The 15505-nt window shown below is 40.8% G+C and overlaps 1 protein-coding gene across 7 annotated transcripts in view; it reads left to right on the forward strand.

Annotated features, from left to right (window-relative positions):
- The window catches only part of igsf9b (immunoglobulin superfamily member 9B), a 166147-nt gene that overhangs the window by 70456 nt on the left and 80186 nt on the right, over window positions 1-15505 (forward strand). For all 7 annotated transcript variants that reach the window (XR_010000399.1, XR_010000400.1, XM_016994963.2 and 4 more), the window contains exons 4-5: window positions 11867-12018; window positions 12626-12743. Coding sequence is in view for 5 of the 7 variants with exons in the window: in XM_016994963.2 (XP_016850452.2) it covers window positions 11867-12018; window positions 12626-12743 (270 nt within the window). In the remaining 2 variants the exon portion in view is untranslated. The remainder of the gene's footprint in view (window positions 1-11866; window positions 12019-12625; window positions 12744-15505) is intronic.

The raw sequence follows: 15505 nt of genomic DNA on the forward strand, positions 1-15505 counted from the left end.
AAGGCAAACATTCAATGCCTTTTAACATAGATCAAAGACCAGCTTGCGCCACAGCCCGGGCCTAAAAAAAAACCTTGATTTTTCCAAACTCTACTCATGCCCCTACTTAATGTTGTCTAGTTTTCTGATTCCCTTACTTCTATGGGTGAGCTGGTGCATCATGCCTAGCATGCTTTTCAAAAGAATGCTCTTGGAAAATGGGTTGCTGACTAAAATTGGACATTGAAGGGTACGTGGCTGTGATCCCATTGCATCTCATCTCCCAACTTCGATTTTCTCACCACTTTCTGAGACCCTAGTTTTTTTTAATGCTCATGATTTGTCCAGTGTGACTTCCTAACAAGCTGTCCCAATGTTTAGAGAGATCAGCAATGCTAAAAAAATGGGGATGGGGCAAATGTGTCACTGGGAAGTGGAGAGGAGAAAGTTACCTTGTTAAATGGCTCCCCTTTCGCCTAACAAGACACTGCCTGAGAGACGGAAGGCGCAGACCTTCAGGAGAATGAACAACTTGGCCTCGTTAACTTTTAATAAGAGCTTTGCACTCAACTGAGCATCCTTTAATGTGCATTTCTTGAAGTATTAGGCTTGCTCACTGAGGCAGGCTCTGCCCCTTCTTGCCATGCAATGCTATGCAATCTCCAAGTTCGGGAACGCTGCCTGGGTGAAGCAGAGGGCTGGGTTTTGCTTTATAGTTTGACTCTGAAGAACATCAGGGGCTCTTTATAAAATGTTTTTTTAAACCATTGCTCTTTGGCTGAGCCTTTCCCTCTCTAGAACATGTCAAACACTGCCATATTTTCATTTCAGAGGTGAAAGGAAGGAGCATGGATTGCTTTGTAAGAGTTAAAAAAAAGTTTTCCTCTCAAGAAGATGATGTCGACCTTTCCTTTATCTCCTACCATTTCAAGAAATGGCTGGAAATGTTTGACTGGATGGCTTATGTATAAGGAGGGGATAGAGCTTGGAAAAGTTTTTATACTTCACGTCCCACAATCCTTCAACCAGCATGGCAACTGAGAATTCTGTGAACAACAGTCCAAAATATTGGCTTTGTGATGCCTCTAGGCTGCGCGAGCACTGGAAACCAGACATGGAGGCCAATAAACAATCTAATATCTTTATTAAAGCAATAAAGGAGTCAAACAAAAATAAGCAGAGTATATAGTCCAGCAATAGTCCTTTTAGGAAAGGTCAAAAATAGTCCAATAATATAAAGTTAGATGTCCAGTATTAGAGTTCAAAGTTTTAAATCCAATAACCGAAACACACTCAAACTTCCAAGCAGTTTGAATGGGGAATAAAGCAAGGTCATTCAAAGAGTTTCAGGTTCAATGTCCAAGGCTGGAATAACAAAGCAAGGCAAGGTTGGTCGTGGTGGAACTGATCTGCAGTCCAGTCTTGACAGGGAGACGAGATGCAACGCGCGGTCTACTCAAGAGTAGCGCGCCGCAGGAACTAGAGTCGATGTTAACCTTCCAACTGACATGTTGACACCGCGCTGGCTAGCCTGCGCGCAGAACTTTTATGGGACTTCAAATCTCCCCTCAAACCAGATGCCTGAACACTTTTTCCCAAGGGAAACGGACTGAAAACAACAACTTGCCAGATGCAGCCCTCCCTGGAAACTCTCAAGGGAATCGGTTTAATTAGCGTCCTCTCTCTCTGCTAATCTCGCGCTTCATCTCCGATTCTCCTTCTCAGAGCGAAATGTTTTCAGAAACAATCTCCTATCAAAAGGAGCACTGTCCGGGAAACCAGGCTCTGTTTCAAGGGATTTCGTAATTAGCTATGGGCTCAAACTGTCAACAGGGAACATCTGGAAGGGAGCAGAATCTTGCTGAGGTGGCACAAACCCCATATCCTCTTCAGTCTGATCCATAATGGCTGCGGGGTCATGACTCAAGGGTCTCTGAGACATCACAGGCTTTTCCAAGCTTGTGGAGTGTGTTGACGTGTAGTGCTGTTTTGTTGTGTTACAGGGATTCCTTCAACATCTGAAAAACCCAATGTCCCTCACATACACCATGATGTACATTTTCATTGACTGCATTGAACACAATAAATTATTTTTCTTTAAAGTGTCACTAGACTCTTCCCTATTTAAATATTCTAAGGCAATGATGGGCAAACTTTTGTGCTTGGTGTGCTAAAATTCACCAAAAAACCTAGCATGACTTGGGTGGTGTGTCACTTTGAGAAAAAAACCATAATTTCGCAATATGTATAGTTTAAATAACAAAAATATATAATTGTAATATATAACTGTATTTAATAAATCAAAAACTATTTACTACCATTATTTCCATGTACAACAATCTATGGTACCTCTTGCAGTCTCCATGCTGATTTCTCTCTATTTTAGTTTCAATGTAGTCGTGAATAATGAATAATAATATAATAGTAATAATATGATAATATATTACAATAATAATAGAATGATATAATAATTTTATATAAATGTGATGTGCATAATTCCCATGGACTAAACAACAAAACCACTGGACCAAATCGCATCAAATTTGGCCACAAAAGACAAAGTCATCCAATCAATCTGCATGTGGCAGCGTGGCAGCAAAAATGGCTAGGCGTGTCAGTGCTGACACACGTGTCATAGGTTGGCCATCACTGCTCTAAGGTCTGGAAAATTAGAGTCACATGAATTCTGGGATAATCTTCTATCCTTGGAACATTTTGAAAATAATCAAATGCATAAATGTCAAGAGAAAGGATATCTCTATTTATTTATTTTTCATTGTCTCTGCTTATTGTACATTTTTCTGAATATACCACTGGCTTCAATTAATCTTCCTACCAAGCTCATTTCAATTATCTACTTACCCCACAATGATTCCACTTTAATTCCTGAGAATTTGGAGCACTTCACCTCAAACTGCACCACTCAGGGTTCCACTGGACAATAGTACATCTACATCAGGCATGGGCAAATTTTGGCCCTCCAGGTGTTTTGGACTCCTACCGGCTGTTAGGAATTGTGGGAGTTGAAGTCCAAAACACCTGGAGGGCCAAAGTTTGCCCATGCCTGATCTACACTGTAGACTAAATTCAGTTTGACCCACTTTAACTTTCATTGAGCCATGAGTTAAAGTGTTGTCAAACTGCATTAATTCTACAGTCAAGATGTGCCCAATGCCCTGTTGTTTAATCATCGGGCTTCAACTGTGTAGTGTGAAGTGTTAAGTGAGCCTGTATCGGATTGCAGTCTAAATTGCCTTGTTATCTGCTGCGTATGAGGGATTGTGTGTCAGTTTTAATGCAGACACGACTTCTGGACTAAGTAGGTCAGTGCTATAGTTTCAAAGCTCCTGTTTTTAGAATTCTTGCTGTTCATTCTAATTTGATCAGGCCTCGTTTTTCCTCATCCCCCACCCAGTCTGGTTGTTCTCTATGTCTTAGGATAGAGGTGGGTAACTGCAGAGGGAATGGGGTTAGTTCCTTCTTCCCCCAACAACACTATTAACTTCCACAGGTGACAACATATTTATTTATTTTATTTACAGCATTTATATTCCACCCTTCTCACCCCAAAGGGGACTCAGGGTGGATCACATTACACATATAGGCAAACATTCAATGCCTTTAAACATAGAACAAAGACAAGACAAACATAGGCTCCGAGCAGGCCTCGAACTCATGACCTCCTGGTCAGAGTGATTCATTGCAGTAATTCATTGCAGCTGCTCTCCAGCCTGCGCCACATCCCTTCTACTTTAGGGTTCAGCATAATTTTTTTTTGTCATTTTCCTGGGGTTTGGAGGGTATAGTATGAGCTAGCCCAGGGGTCCCCAAACTTTTTAAAGAGGGGGCCAGTTTACAGTCCCTCAGATCATTGGAGGGCCGGACTATTGTTGAAAAAAACTATAAACAAATTCCTATGCACACTGCACATTTTGAAGTAAAAAAACCCAAACGGGAACAAATACAGCCTCAGTGTTAATAACAATCATAATCATAATAAAAATAATAAAGAAGGTTGGAAGAAACTCCTTTGGCCATTTAGTCCAACCCCCTTCTACCTTTGTGCACCAAAAGCACAAGCAAAGCACCCCTGACAGTTGGCCACTCAGCCTCAATGTTGTTAATAATAATAATAATAATAATAATAATAATAATGACCATTCATCATTCACTGCACCCTCGCGGTGATGTTGACCAGCTATATCTGCCTAGAAGATCAGGGGGCAGATGACTCTTACAAGTAAAACAAGCAGTCAAAGAAGAAGAACATGCCCTGGCAGAATATGTCAAGCAAAGTGAAGAACCTGCTTTGATTGAAGTCAAAAATCAGAAACTCCTCAAAGCACAGCAGACAAAAAAACCAGTACAAGAAAACCGCACTACAAACTAGAGCTGACAGCTGGCACCACAAAACATTGCATGGAAAGTTCCTTGACAAAATTGAAGGAAAAGCTGATAAGGAGAAGACCTGGCTATGGCTCACGAATGGGACCCTGAAGAAGGAGAAAGAAGGCCTGATCCTTGCAGCCCAGGAGCAAGCCATCAGAACAAATGCAATTAAGGCTAAGATCGAAAAATCAGCTGATGACCCAAAATGCAGACTGTGTAAGGAAACCGATGAAACCATTGATCATCTCCTCAGCTGCTGTAAGAAAATTGCACAGACAGACTACAAACAGAAGCACAACTACGTGGCCCAAATGATTCATTGGAACTTATGCCTCAAGTACCACCTTCCAGCAGCAAAGAACTGGTGGGATCACAAACCTGCAAAAGTATTGGAAAATGAACATGCAAAGATACTGTGGGACTTCCGAATCCAGACTGACAAAGTTCTGGAACACAACACACCAGACATCACAGTTGTGGAAAAGAAAAAGGTTTGGATCATGGATGTTGCCATCCCAGGTGACAGTCGCATTGACGAAAAACAACAGGAAAAACTCAGCCGCTATCAGGACCTCAAGATTGAACTTCAAAGACTCTGGCAGAAACCAGTGCAGGTGGTCCCGGTGGTGATCGGTGCATTGGGTGCCGTGCCAAAAGATCTCAGCCAGCATTTGGAAACAATAGACATTGACAAAATCACGATCTGCCAACTGCAAAAGGCCACCCTACTGGGATCTGCACGCATCATCCGAAAATACATCACACAGTCCTAGACACTTGGGAATTGTTCGACTTGTGATTTTGTGATATGAAATCCAGCATATCTATCTTGTTTGCTGTGTCATAGTAAAATAATAATAATAATAATAATAATAATAATAATAATAATAATAATAATAATAATAGTACACCACACAGCCCTAAACGCTTGGGAACTTGTGATTTTGTGATACGAAATCCAGCATATATATCTCGTTTGCTGTGTTATACTGTGTCTTTGTGTCAATAATAATAATAATAATAATAATACTAATAATAATAAAAGAGGATTGGAAGAGACCCCTTGCGCCATTTAGTCTAGCCCCCTTCTGCCTTTTTGCACCAAAAGCACTAGCAAAGCACCCCCCCCCTTGATAATTAATTATTAATTAAATAATAATTCAAATACTATTATAAACAAGAAAAACTCTGGAAGGCACGCACCTCGCAAGGAAGGGGGCGGGGCCCGGATAAATGGCTTCGATGGGCCGCATGTGGCCCCCGGGCCTTAGTTTGGGGACCCCTGAGCTAGCCCATAGTGCCACTGTCTCCCATTGGAGATAGTCAATCTCAGGTGATATAGTTACATGTGTGAAAGTTTATTTCAGTTCCTAAACTTATAGGACTGGCTTGTGTGGACAAGCTGGTGCATGGTTGCAGAAACATTGAGTATTTTCCCCAGACATCGGTTCCCAGAGTTCTTACCCCGATTGCCTGTGTTCAGCTGACCAGTGATGGTAGAAATCTAATGGTGCATTGCCTCCCCAAGTAAGATTTTTTTAGTTTTCATAGAGTTTTCTTGGCTGTGTCCTTTGCCCTCCATCAAGACTGAGAAAGTATGACTTGCCCAAGGTTATCCAGTGGGTTTCCATAGTTTCCAGAGTCATCGTCCAACACTAAAATCATTACACATTCTAGCTTCCCCAGTGCCAGTTTCTTTAAGTCCCCACATTTCTAGCACTCCGGGGACTTAAAAGTTTAGTCGAGCATTGCAATAAACTGTTTAGGCAGCCAACAAAAGGGAGGAAGCAACATTACTAAGGGAATGAGAAGACCAAAAAATATAAGAGCTTTAGATATGGAGGATTTTAATGTCTTGCTCTCTGCAGTGCTAGATATTTGGGGACTGAAGGGAAATTTAAATAGAAGCGTGCATAATGTTATTTGGGAAGGGATGTCTTCTTTTTGCCTCCTTTCCAGTAAGAAGATCTCCTTGTGAGCTGAAGATGTAGCTCAGTCACAGCTTGTTCTCTCAATGTGTGAAGCTCCCTTCTTGGCATTTCCAATGAACTTGAATAGCCAGACAAGGTCATTTGTTAAAACCCGGCGAATTAAGATTGGATTTCGGTGGGCATCATGGGGTCCGCTAAAAGTGCAATTCTAGCAGCCCTCGCCAACAAAGCCAGATGTTAAAATTCCTGGAAGTTGCAATCTAGCAACATCTGGAAAGCTATACACTTTCCAAAACCTTAGAGATGTGAAATTTCATACCAGCTTGATATCAAACTTGTTCTTATAGCTATTGATAAATATGGTCCCCAAAAGAGAACAGGGGCACAGAGTAAAATCACTCTATAGGAATTAGGACTGAGCTGAAATGCATCTCTATAACACCTATAATAGTTTAGCATACTATTTCTAGACAAAGCTTTAAAAGTGACCCTTTTTGAAGACATTTCTCAGAACTATGGTCCCACAAAATATGCACACACATTCCAAGGCAGTGCTCTCACCCTGAGATTCCTTCACTTCATTTAGAGGAGTGGAAAATGGGTCTCAGTCCTAAGTCTCAGGACCAAACCTTGAGTTCTAGAGAGCTTAATTCAGACCATGTCATCTTAGGTCTCAAAAACTGAAGCTCAAGGTCATGAGAACCATAACCATGTTAATAGAAGTACAGTAGAGTCTCACTTATCCAAGCTAAACGGGCCGGCAGAAACTTGGATAAGCAAATATCTTGAATAATAAGGAGGGATTAAGGAAAAGCCTATTAAACATCAAATCAGGTTATGATTTTACAAATTAAGCACCAAAACAACATGTTATACAACAAATTTGACAGAAAAAGTAGTTCAATACGCAGTAATGTTATGTTGTAATTACTGTATTTACAAATTTAGCACCAAAATATCATGATATATTGCAAGCATTGACTACAAAAATGGCTTGGATAATCCAGAAGCTTGGATAAGCGAGGCTTGGATAAGTGAGACTCTACTGCACTTGTAGGTGTTGTGTATGTGGGAAGGGGGAGAGAGGATCATGGAGCACATGTGTTCAGCACCATTGCCAATATGCAGAAATGACATAAGAACAACACTTTTTTGTGCCAGAATGATGACCTTGAGACCCCCACTTTAGAGTTTTCTCCCTTTCTCTTCCTCCGTATGCACTGAATGCAGTAGATAACAAAATGACCAAACTAGTTTTGTTCAGTGCAACTTGGAATTTCAAGTTCTTTAGCACTACTCCAGTCAAACACTATGGCACTGTGGGCCAAGGAAAGTGAAACCCACGAGGCTGGCTTCATTCTGGAAACTAATGAATCGCGAGAAATAAACTAACTTGTGTCCGGCTCAGTTGCTGCAGGGTACAGGGAGGTGGAGAAACTGGAATTTGGTAGCATCTTATTTAAAATCTAATGAAGTTTTTAATGGTTGCCTTGAGCCCAAGCAGAATCGTCATCGTCTCACTCGTTCAGTCATTTTCAACTCTTCGTGTCCTCATGGACATCCACGTCAGAGCTCCCTGTCGGCCGTTGCTGCCCCCAGTTCCTTCAAGGTCGAGCCAGTCACTTCAAGAATACCGTCCATCCATCTCGCCCTTGGTTGGCCTCTCTTCCTTTTACCTTCCATTTTCCCCTGCATCATGGTCTTCTCCAAGCTTTCCTGTCTCCTCATGATGTGGCCAAAATACTTCAGCCTCTACTATCCTTCCCTCCAGTGAGCAGCCGGGCATTATTTCCTGGACTGGTTGGATCTTCTTGCGGTCCAAGGCACTCTCAGGATTTTCCTCCAGCACCAGAGTTCAAAAGCGTCTATCTTCCTTTGCTCAGCCTTCCTTATGGTCCAGCTCTTGCATCCATAGGTTACTATGGGGAATACCATTGCTTTGACTATGCGGACCTTCGTTGCCAGTGTGATGTCTCTGCTCTTCACTATTTTGTCAAGGTTGGCCATTGCTCTCCTCCCAAAAAGTAAACATCTTCTGATTTCCTGGCTGCAGTCTGCATCTGCAGTGATCTTCGCACCTAGAAATATAAAGTCTGTCACTGCCTCCACGTTTTCTCCCTCTATTTGCCAAGCAGAATACCCTGTCTCTTTTTATCTCCTCCCACACCAGCACTCAAATATATTAGGTATTAAGACTTAGGTAACCATCATAGTATGGTGGTTTGAGTATTAAACTAGGACTCTGGAGACAGGGTTTGAATCCCTGCTCAACCATGGCAAGTCACACTCTCTGAGGAAGACTTATGCACAAATTTTGCCAAGAAAGCCCTTGGAGTTGCCATATCTCAGAAATAACTTGATGGCACACAACATCAAGAACAAGACTTAGTAATAATCCATGAATCTTGCTTAGTAAAAAAAAATCCACAACCGCAGAATGCGCATTGGCATTACAAATGTCTTTCCCTGCATTTTCTTCTCCAGCATGTCAGACATTAAGCTAAACTGATTGGAGAAAAGATCTGTTCAAACAGCTTGCGTGTGTTCTGCAGTAACTTTTTACCTGCCTGGAATTTCAGTGGAAGGTTGCTGTGACATTTAGATGACATTGTGTCTTGCAGGGATGTCAGACTAAATTTGCTTTGGGGGCAGCTCAGTCTTCTTGCTTCTGCTCTACAAAGTTTTGGAACTCTTTTGCTCTGTCAAACTGAAGTGGGTGGCAGAAAGTGGAAAGAGACAGGGCTTGTCTTCGTTGCGTGAACTGTGGCATGGCAATAGGTGTGTCAAAAAGTTTAATCATGTCATACACTTTCTGTATTGGGATTATTCTTAGAATCGACCCACAGGCTCCCAAAATCAGAGCTCAAAAAACGTACTTTCCAGATTTCAACTTTCAGCAGCAGGTTTATGGGAGCCATGCTCAAAAAACGAAAGTTTGGGAAAATACAGAATTCAGTGTATTTAATACTTGATGAATTTAATTTGAGATTCTGATGTTTCTTCTTCACCATTATGCAGATAACATGATTTTACAATCAAGTCCTTTTTCCCGACCTTCCATCCCTTATCTGGAATCCCGAAATCTAAAATCAAGAATTGTCCACATGGGTGGCTGAGAAAGTGACACCTTTGCTTTCTGATGGTTCAATGTACACAAACTTTTTATGCACTAAAATATTTAAAATATTGTATCAAATTACCTCCAGGCTATATGTATAAGGTGCATCTGAACCATAAATTAATTTCACATTTAGACTTGGGTCCCATCTGCAAGATAACTCATTATGTTGTGTTCACTGTGTGCTTTCAAATTATTACTTATATGGAATGCAAAATGCTGCTGATCACAAGCATTTGAGGTAAGGGATGCTCATCCTGTATCTTATCTGATGAAGGATCTGAAGGTCTTAAAAGCTAGCAAAGACTTACAGGTCTATCTGGCTGGTCTGATGAAGGTATTACCACAACATAGATTCTGGTATCTCCTTTGCTCTTCTGTTGTAAAGCTGTTGTGGAATTCAATAGTATCTCCAGTACAGATTTTCAAATGCCAGTCCTACATAATTTGCAGCATCCTTCACATCACTGACAAGCCTCCAATCCCAAGGAGGTTGAAACTCCTTTGTATTATGAGGTTAAACCATTTTCTCTTGCTTTGTAATAACCTGATTGCGGATGTTAATGCTCTAGATCCGGCAGTGCTGTACGAGCACGATCGTATTTGTATTCGGAGTTGCTCTCCAGCTCCTTCCCACCTCACGCTTCCCCTTTGGAACATATTAGCCCAGTTATTCCTTTTTTTTCCCTTTTAAGAAAATAAATCCTATTCAGGGAGGGCAGCTACCCCAAATAATTTCTTTTCTGAGTCAATTGAAATTGCTGAAATGTCTTTCTACCAAATTGGACTTAACAGCCATTTATGATTAGGCCTTTATTATAATTCTGCCAGAGTCTCTTTAATCAAAAGGCAGATTAGTTTCTGCACTGCAGTGTCTCTGAGCATTTTGAAAATTATTTTGTAATGGTGGGGTGCAATATAGGGACCGCTTCTTCATCCTCTTTATTCTTTTAACAAATAAGACATTTTCTTATGATCCTTTGTTAAATTACAGAAAACCTTTGGGGCAATGAGAAAGCTGATTTACCCTCTGGCTTCCTTCAGGGAGACTCTTTATCCAGTGGAATTTATTTCCAAATTTGATTCTGTGCCTTTAGGACTCAATCAAGGCCAAGGTTGCTCTTGCTGATGTTTATAATAGTGCAACAAAGTTAGGAAGGTAGAATCATAGAATGATAGAGTTGGAAGAGACCTCATGGGCCATCCAGTCCAAGCCCCTGTCAAGAAGAAGGAAAATCGCATTCAAAGCATCGCCGACAGATGGCCATCCAGCCTCTGTTTAGTGCCATTACAAACAACCATTGTGCTCCCATTGTACTTTGCATAATACAATCCCTTATTATCTCCACTCAGAAACATTGGTTTGATGGTAAAAATGCAAGGTGTTGCAGCCTGAGAGCACTGAAAACCAACACAGAGACCAATATTCTTTTAATATCTTGATTAAAGCAAATAATAATTCCAAAATGAATTGGTGGAAAAGTTGAGCAAGCGATAGCCCTTTAAGAAAAAGTATAAGATAGTCCAGAAATGTCCAGGAATATGTCCACTATTAGCGTCCAAAGTCCGGAAACCGAAACACACTCCAAAACTGATGGCAGCCTTGGAGTGGGAAATTAAATCAGCAAATGAGGCTGACAAGCAAGGTCTGAATATTTGAGAATAGATCTTAGTAGCAAAGCAGGAACTTGATATTGTGGAAACAAATCTTGGTTCACGAAAAAACAGGAAAGTAGACCTAAATCTGGGTCTACTCATGAGTCGCGGCGACTGCTAGCCGCTAGGGTCGAGGAGCTGGAAACTGGAGACGATGAACCTTCTTAGTAGTAAGCAACGTTGACACCGCAAGGGAAACTACTGGGAGCGAAACTTTTATTGAAGTGCAGAGTCTCCCACCAAAAGCGGGGGGGGGGGGGGGGTCCTTCCTTCCCAAAGTTCCCAAGGGAAAGGCTTCTAGAGAGAGTCTCTATGCTCAGCCAAGCAGCCACTTCTCCTCCACGCTTGTTTCTCAGATCTCTGCTTGTTTAGATACTCTCTCCGGTTGAAGGACGCAGACTCCGGCGAGCTAGAGACATCTGGCAAGGGAGTAGAGTTATCCACAACACTTTCCCTTTCAATTAGAGCTGGCTGTGTATCATCAACAAGTGGCAGCTGCAAATTCATCAGGAATGCTGACTAGGAGAAATATCAACATATTCCTCATCCTGGTCAAAGATGAACCCAGGGTCAGATACAGGGGCCAAAGGTAGCTGGGATATAACACAAGGTCTGTCAATCAACCTGTGAGCCAGGGTGGGCTATACACAGCCAACAGGAGTCATGTACTTCCTATCAGCCCAATTTTCCAGAACCTGTTCTAGCCTCTGCAGCAGTGATGCTGAAACTGACACTTTACGGCCTTTGACTGTGATGCACGGGACCCTAAGACATCTTCATGTCTTTCTTTCAGCTCCTCCCACCTTCACAGAGACTCCCCCCCAATACGTAGAGGCGAAAGAAGGCAGCAGCATCACCCTGACTTGCATGGCGTTTGGGAACCCAAAACCAACTGTGACCTGGCTAAAAGAAGGGGACTACTTGAATGACAATAAGAAATATCAGGTAAGATATAAAGGGGTCCATGCCTTAGGGATACACACATGTTCTGCATGCTTAGTTGAGGGCATCTCTAACTCACAAGTCTTGGAAGTATGTTTGGTACACATCTCTACCCAATACTTTGGAAAATTCTTGCATGTATCAGGTAGATAATGCTGGCTTGGATTCATGGTGGTGCAGTGAATGTTATGCAGAGCAGAAGTCCCACTATTTATTTATTTATTTATTTATTTATTTATTTATTTATTTATAGCATTTATATTCCGCTCTTCTCACCCTGAAGGGGACTCAGGGCGGATCACATTATATACATATACGGCAAACATTCAATGCCCATATACACATAGAACCGAGACAGAGACAGACGCAGAGGCAATTTAACTTTTTCCTGAGGGGATGTTCGATTCTGGCCACAGGGGGGAGCAGCTGCTTCACCACTATGACTGTATCTACACTGTAGAATGAATGCAGGTTGACATTATTTTAACTGTCATGTTCAATGCTATGGAATGATGGGAGTCGTAGTATGGTGAGGCACCAGCATACTTAAGATAAGGGTTAAGACGTTGTAAAACCTTTTTGGATTGACTTTCATTTCCTTCTCTCTCAGGTTAGTGATGGGAGTCTGACCGTTACTTCTATCAGTCGGAATGACCGTGGCGCTTACACCTGCCGAGCGTACAGTATCCAGGGAGAGGCCATGCACACTACCCGCTTGCTTGTCCAAGGTAATTTCTAGCATTGGGCTGTCCTTTCAGATCCCCTCAAAACAGGATGCCTGGTGCAGTTGTAATCTTCAAGCCAAAGACTTTGTGGATGTCATTGTTTGCTGCAGCATATGATTTATCCCTGTTGGATTCACCATTTTTCAGAAAGAAGTGAATACTTGGCCCCATCTACACTGCCATATGATGAAGTTTGAAATAACATCATATGATAAATGTGGGCTCCTAAAATGCAGTTTAACTGCATTGAACTGTGTTATATGAGTCTACACCACACCTCCTAACAGCTGGATTTCTTGGAATTGAAGCCCAAAACACCTGAAGGGCCGAAGTTTGCCCATGTCTGGTTTACACTGACCATATCATACAAATTCAAACCACATTATAGGGCAGTGTAGATGGGGTCTTTGCGACTTGGGAGTTATATTGTACATGAATGATAACAAACTCTATTGAAATGAAGGACTTTTGGCCAAGAAAGTAATAGATCCTTGCTGAAGGTTCTCAAAAACACATAGAGAGGGGATGTTTTGTTCAGTGTGGATAAATGAAACCTTCTATTGTACCAAACATTATTGTCTTTTCTAGTGAGTCATGTCTTCTCATGATATTAAGACCTGGCTTTTTACTAGAGCTTTTGATCTATGTTAATTTTATCAATATTTGTATGTATGTATTTTTATCCTTTACAATTTAGCTTGTAAATCGCCTAGAGCAGGGGTCCTCAAACTTTTTAAGTGGAGGGCCAGTTCACGGCCCCTCAGATTGTTGCGGGGCCGAATTATCATTTTAAAAAAATACAAACAAATTCCTATGCACACTGCACATGTCTTATTTGTAGTGCAAAAAACAAAACAAAACCCCAACAACAATTATTTATTTGTTTGTTTACTACATTTATACCCCACCCTCTCTCACCCCAAAGGGGACTCAGAGCGGCTTACAAGTTATATGTACATACAATATATTATATTATTAGCATATCACAATATTAGCATTATATATTACTATATTGTACTATACCACTATACCGTAATCTTATTAGTAATATTACATTTGATATATAATATATATTATTATATTATACAATATTATTATATTGTATTATTATTAGCCGCCCTGAGTCCCCTATTGGGTGAGAAGGGCGGGGTAGAAATACTGTAATAAATAAATAAATATTATATTGTATTACATTATAATATTATTATCAGTATTATATGTATACACAATATATTATATTATCAGGATTGCACAGTAACAATACAATATTTAAAAATAAAAACAATTTTAACCAACATACTGTGCAAACCTATCAGGATTTCAATGGGAAGTGTGGGCCTGCTTCTGACCAAAGAGATAGTCAAGTTAAGTAGGATTGTTGTTGTTGTGCCTTCAAGTCATTTCGGACTAAGTCTAAAACTGAGGGCGGGGGCCAGGTCAATGACCTTGGAGGGCCGCATCCGGCCCCCGGGCCTTAGTTTGGGGACCCTTGGCCTAGAGCATCTTGGATGGAGGGAGATTAATAAGTAATTAAATGATGATGATGATGATGATATTTCCAAAGTATGATAGCCTCAGATTAGTCATGTTGGCTTCTATGAAGAGTTGTGGCACTAAATAGAAAAGGACCAAGGATCAAACCAAAGGCCTATATATTCTAGTACCCCATTTTGCCTCTTCTCTCAGTTGTGACCCGAAGGCATTCCATTTTGGATCCTAGAAGTAGCATATGCATGCCATGATGGGTAGTTACTGATAGCTTTATCCTCTATGAATTTATTAAATCCCCTTCAGCCATCTAAGTCAGTGGTTTTTACCACATCCCCTGGAATTGAATAGTATAGTTATACTCCATCTATATATATATAAAAGAGTGATGGCATCACGGCGACCCACAAAACAACAAAACTACAGGCCCCCCAACCTCTAAATTTGACAACACAACCCATCATCCACGGCTCTAGGTTGATACAACAAAAAGAAAAGAAAAATAAAGTCCTAATTAGAGAGAGAGGAATAATTGCTTTTATCCAATTGCTGCCAGTTAGAAGGCTAAGCTCCTCCAACTTGGTTTCCTAGCAACCCAATAAAAAAAATAAAAAACACAAAAAAATTTAAAACACTAAAAAATTAATACAATAAAATACTATAATAACAGAAAATAACTAAAAATAATACAAGAAAAAATAAAATATATAAAATAAAAAGATAACTTACAATAAAATTAATTAAAAAATTTACAAATAACATCAAATAAAAATTACACAACAATTTTTAACCAATACCACCACCACTTTGCCACAGCAACGCGTGGCCGGGCACAGCTAGTGTTGAGTTAAACTATGAGTGAGTCTATATTATTGGAATCAGAGGGCATGGAAGCATGTTATACTACCCACAGGGGCCTTTACAGCAAATTATGTTAATTATAATAAGGGGCATTTTGTGGAGAGATGGCATTGCCCATCCCACCTCCTTGGGGTGCATTTGTGTTACATTGAGCTTCCCATTAAAGAAGAGTTAACCACACGAATCTCTTTGAAGGTGACTCTTGAACGAACGACCGTATAACCTCCAGCCAGGGAGCTGGGCCTCTTTCCAATCATCCATTTAGAAAAGGAACAAAAAAGCCCTCCAAAATGCCATCAATAAATAAACAAGAGAATTAAGTCCAAACCCCAGACATTTAAATAATGGTGAGGGCTGCCAGCTCAGCTGAACGATGGGAGGAATGCAAAGGACGGAGTAGGGAGGAAAGGCCAATG

Source organism: Anolis carolinensis, unplaced genomic scaffold, assembly GCF_035594765.1.
Source record: "Anolis carolinensis isolate JA03-04 unplaced genomic scaffold, rAnoCar3.1.pri scaffold_8, whole genome shotgun sequence".
NCBI classification, from domain to species: domain Eukaryota; kingdom Metazoa; phylum Chordata; class Lepidosauria; order Squamata; family Dactyloidae; genus Anolis; species Anolis carolinensis.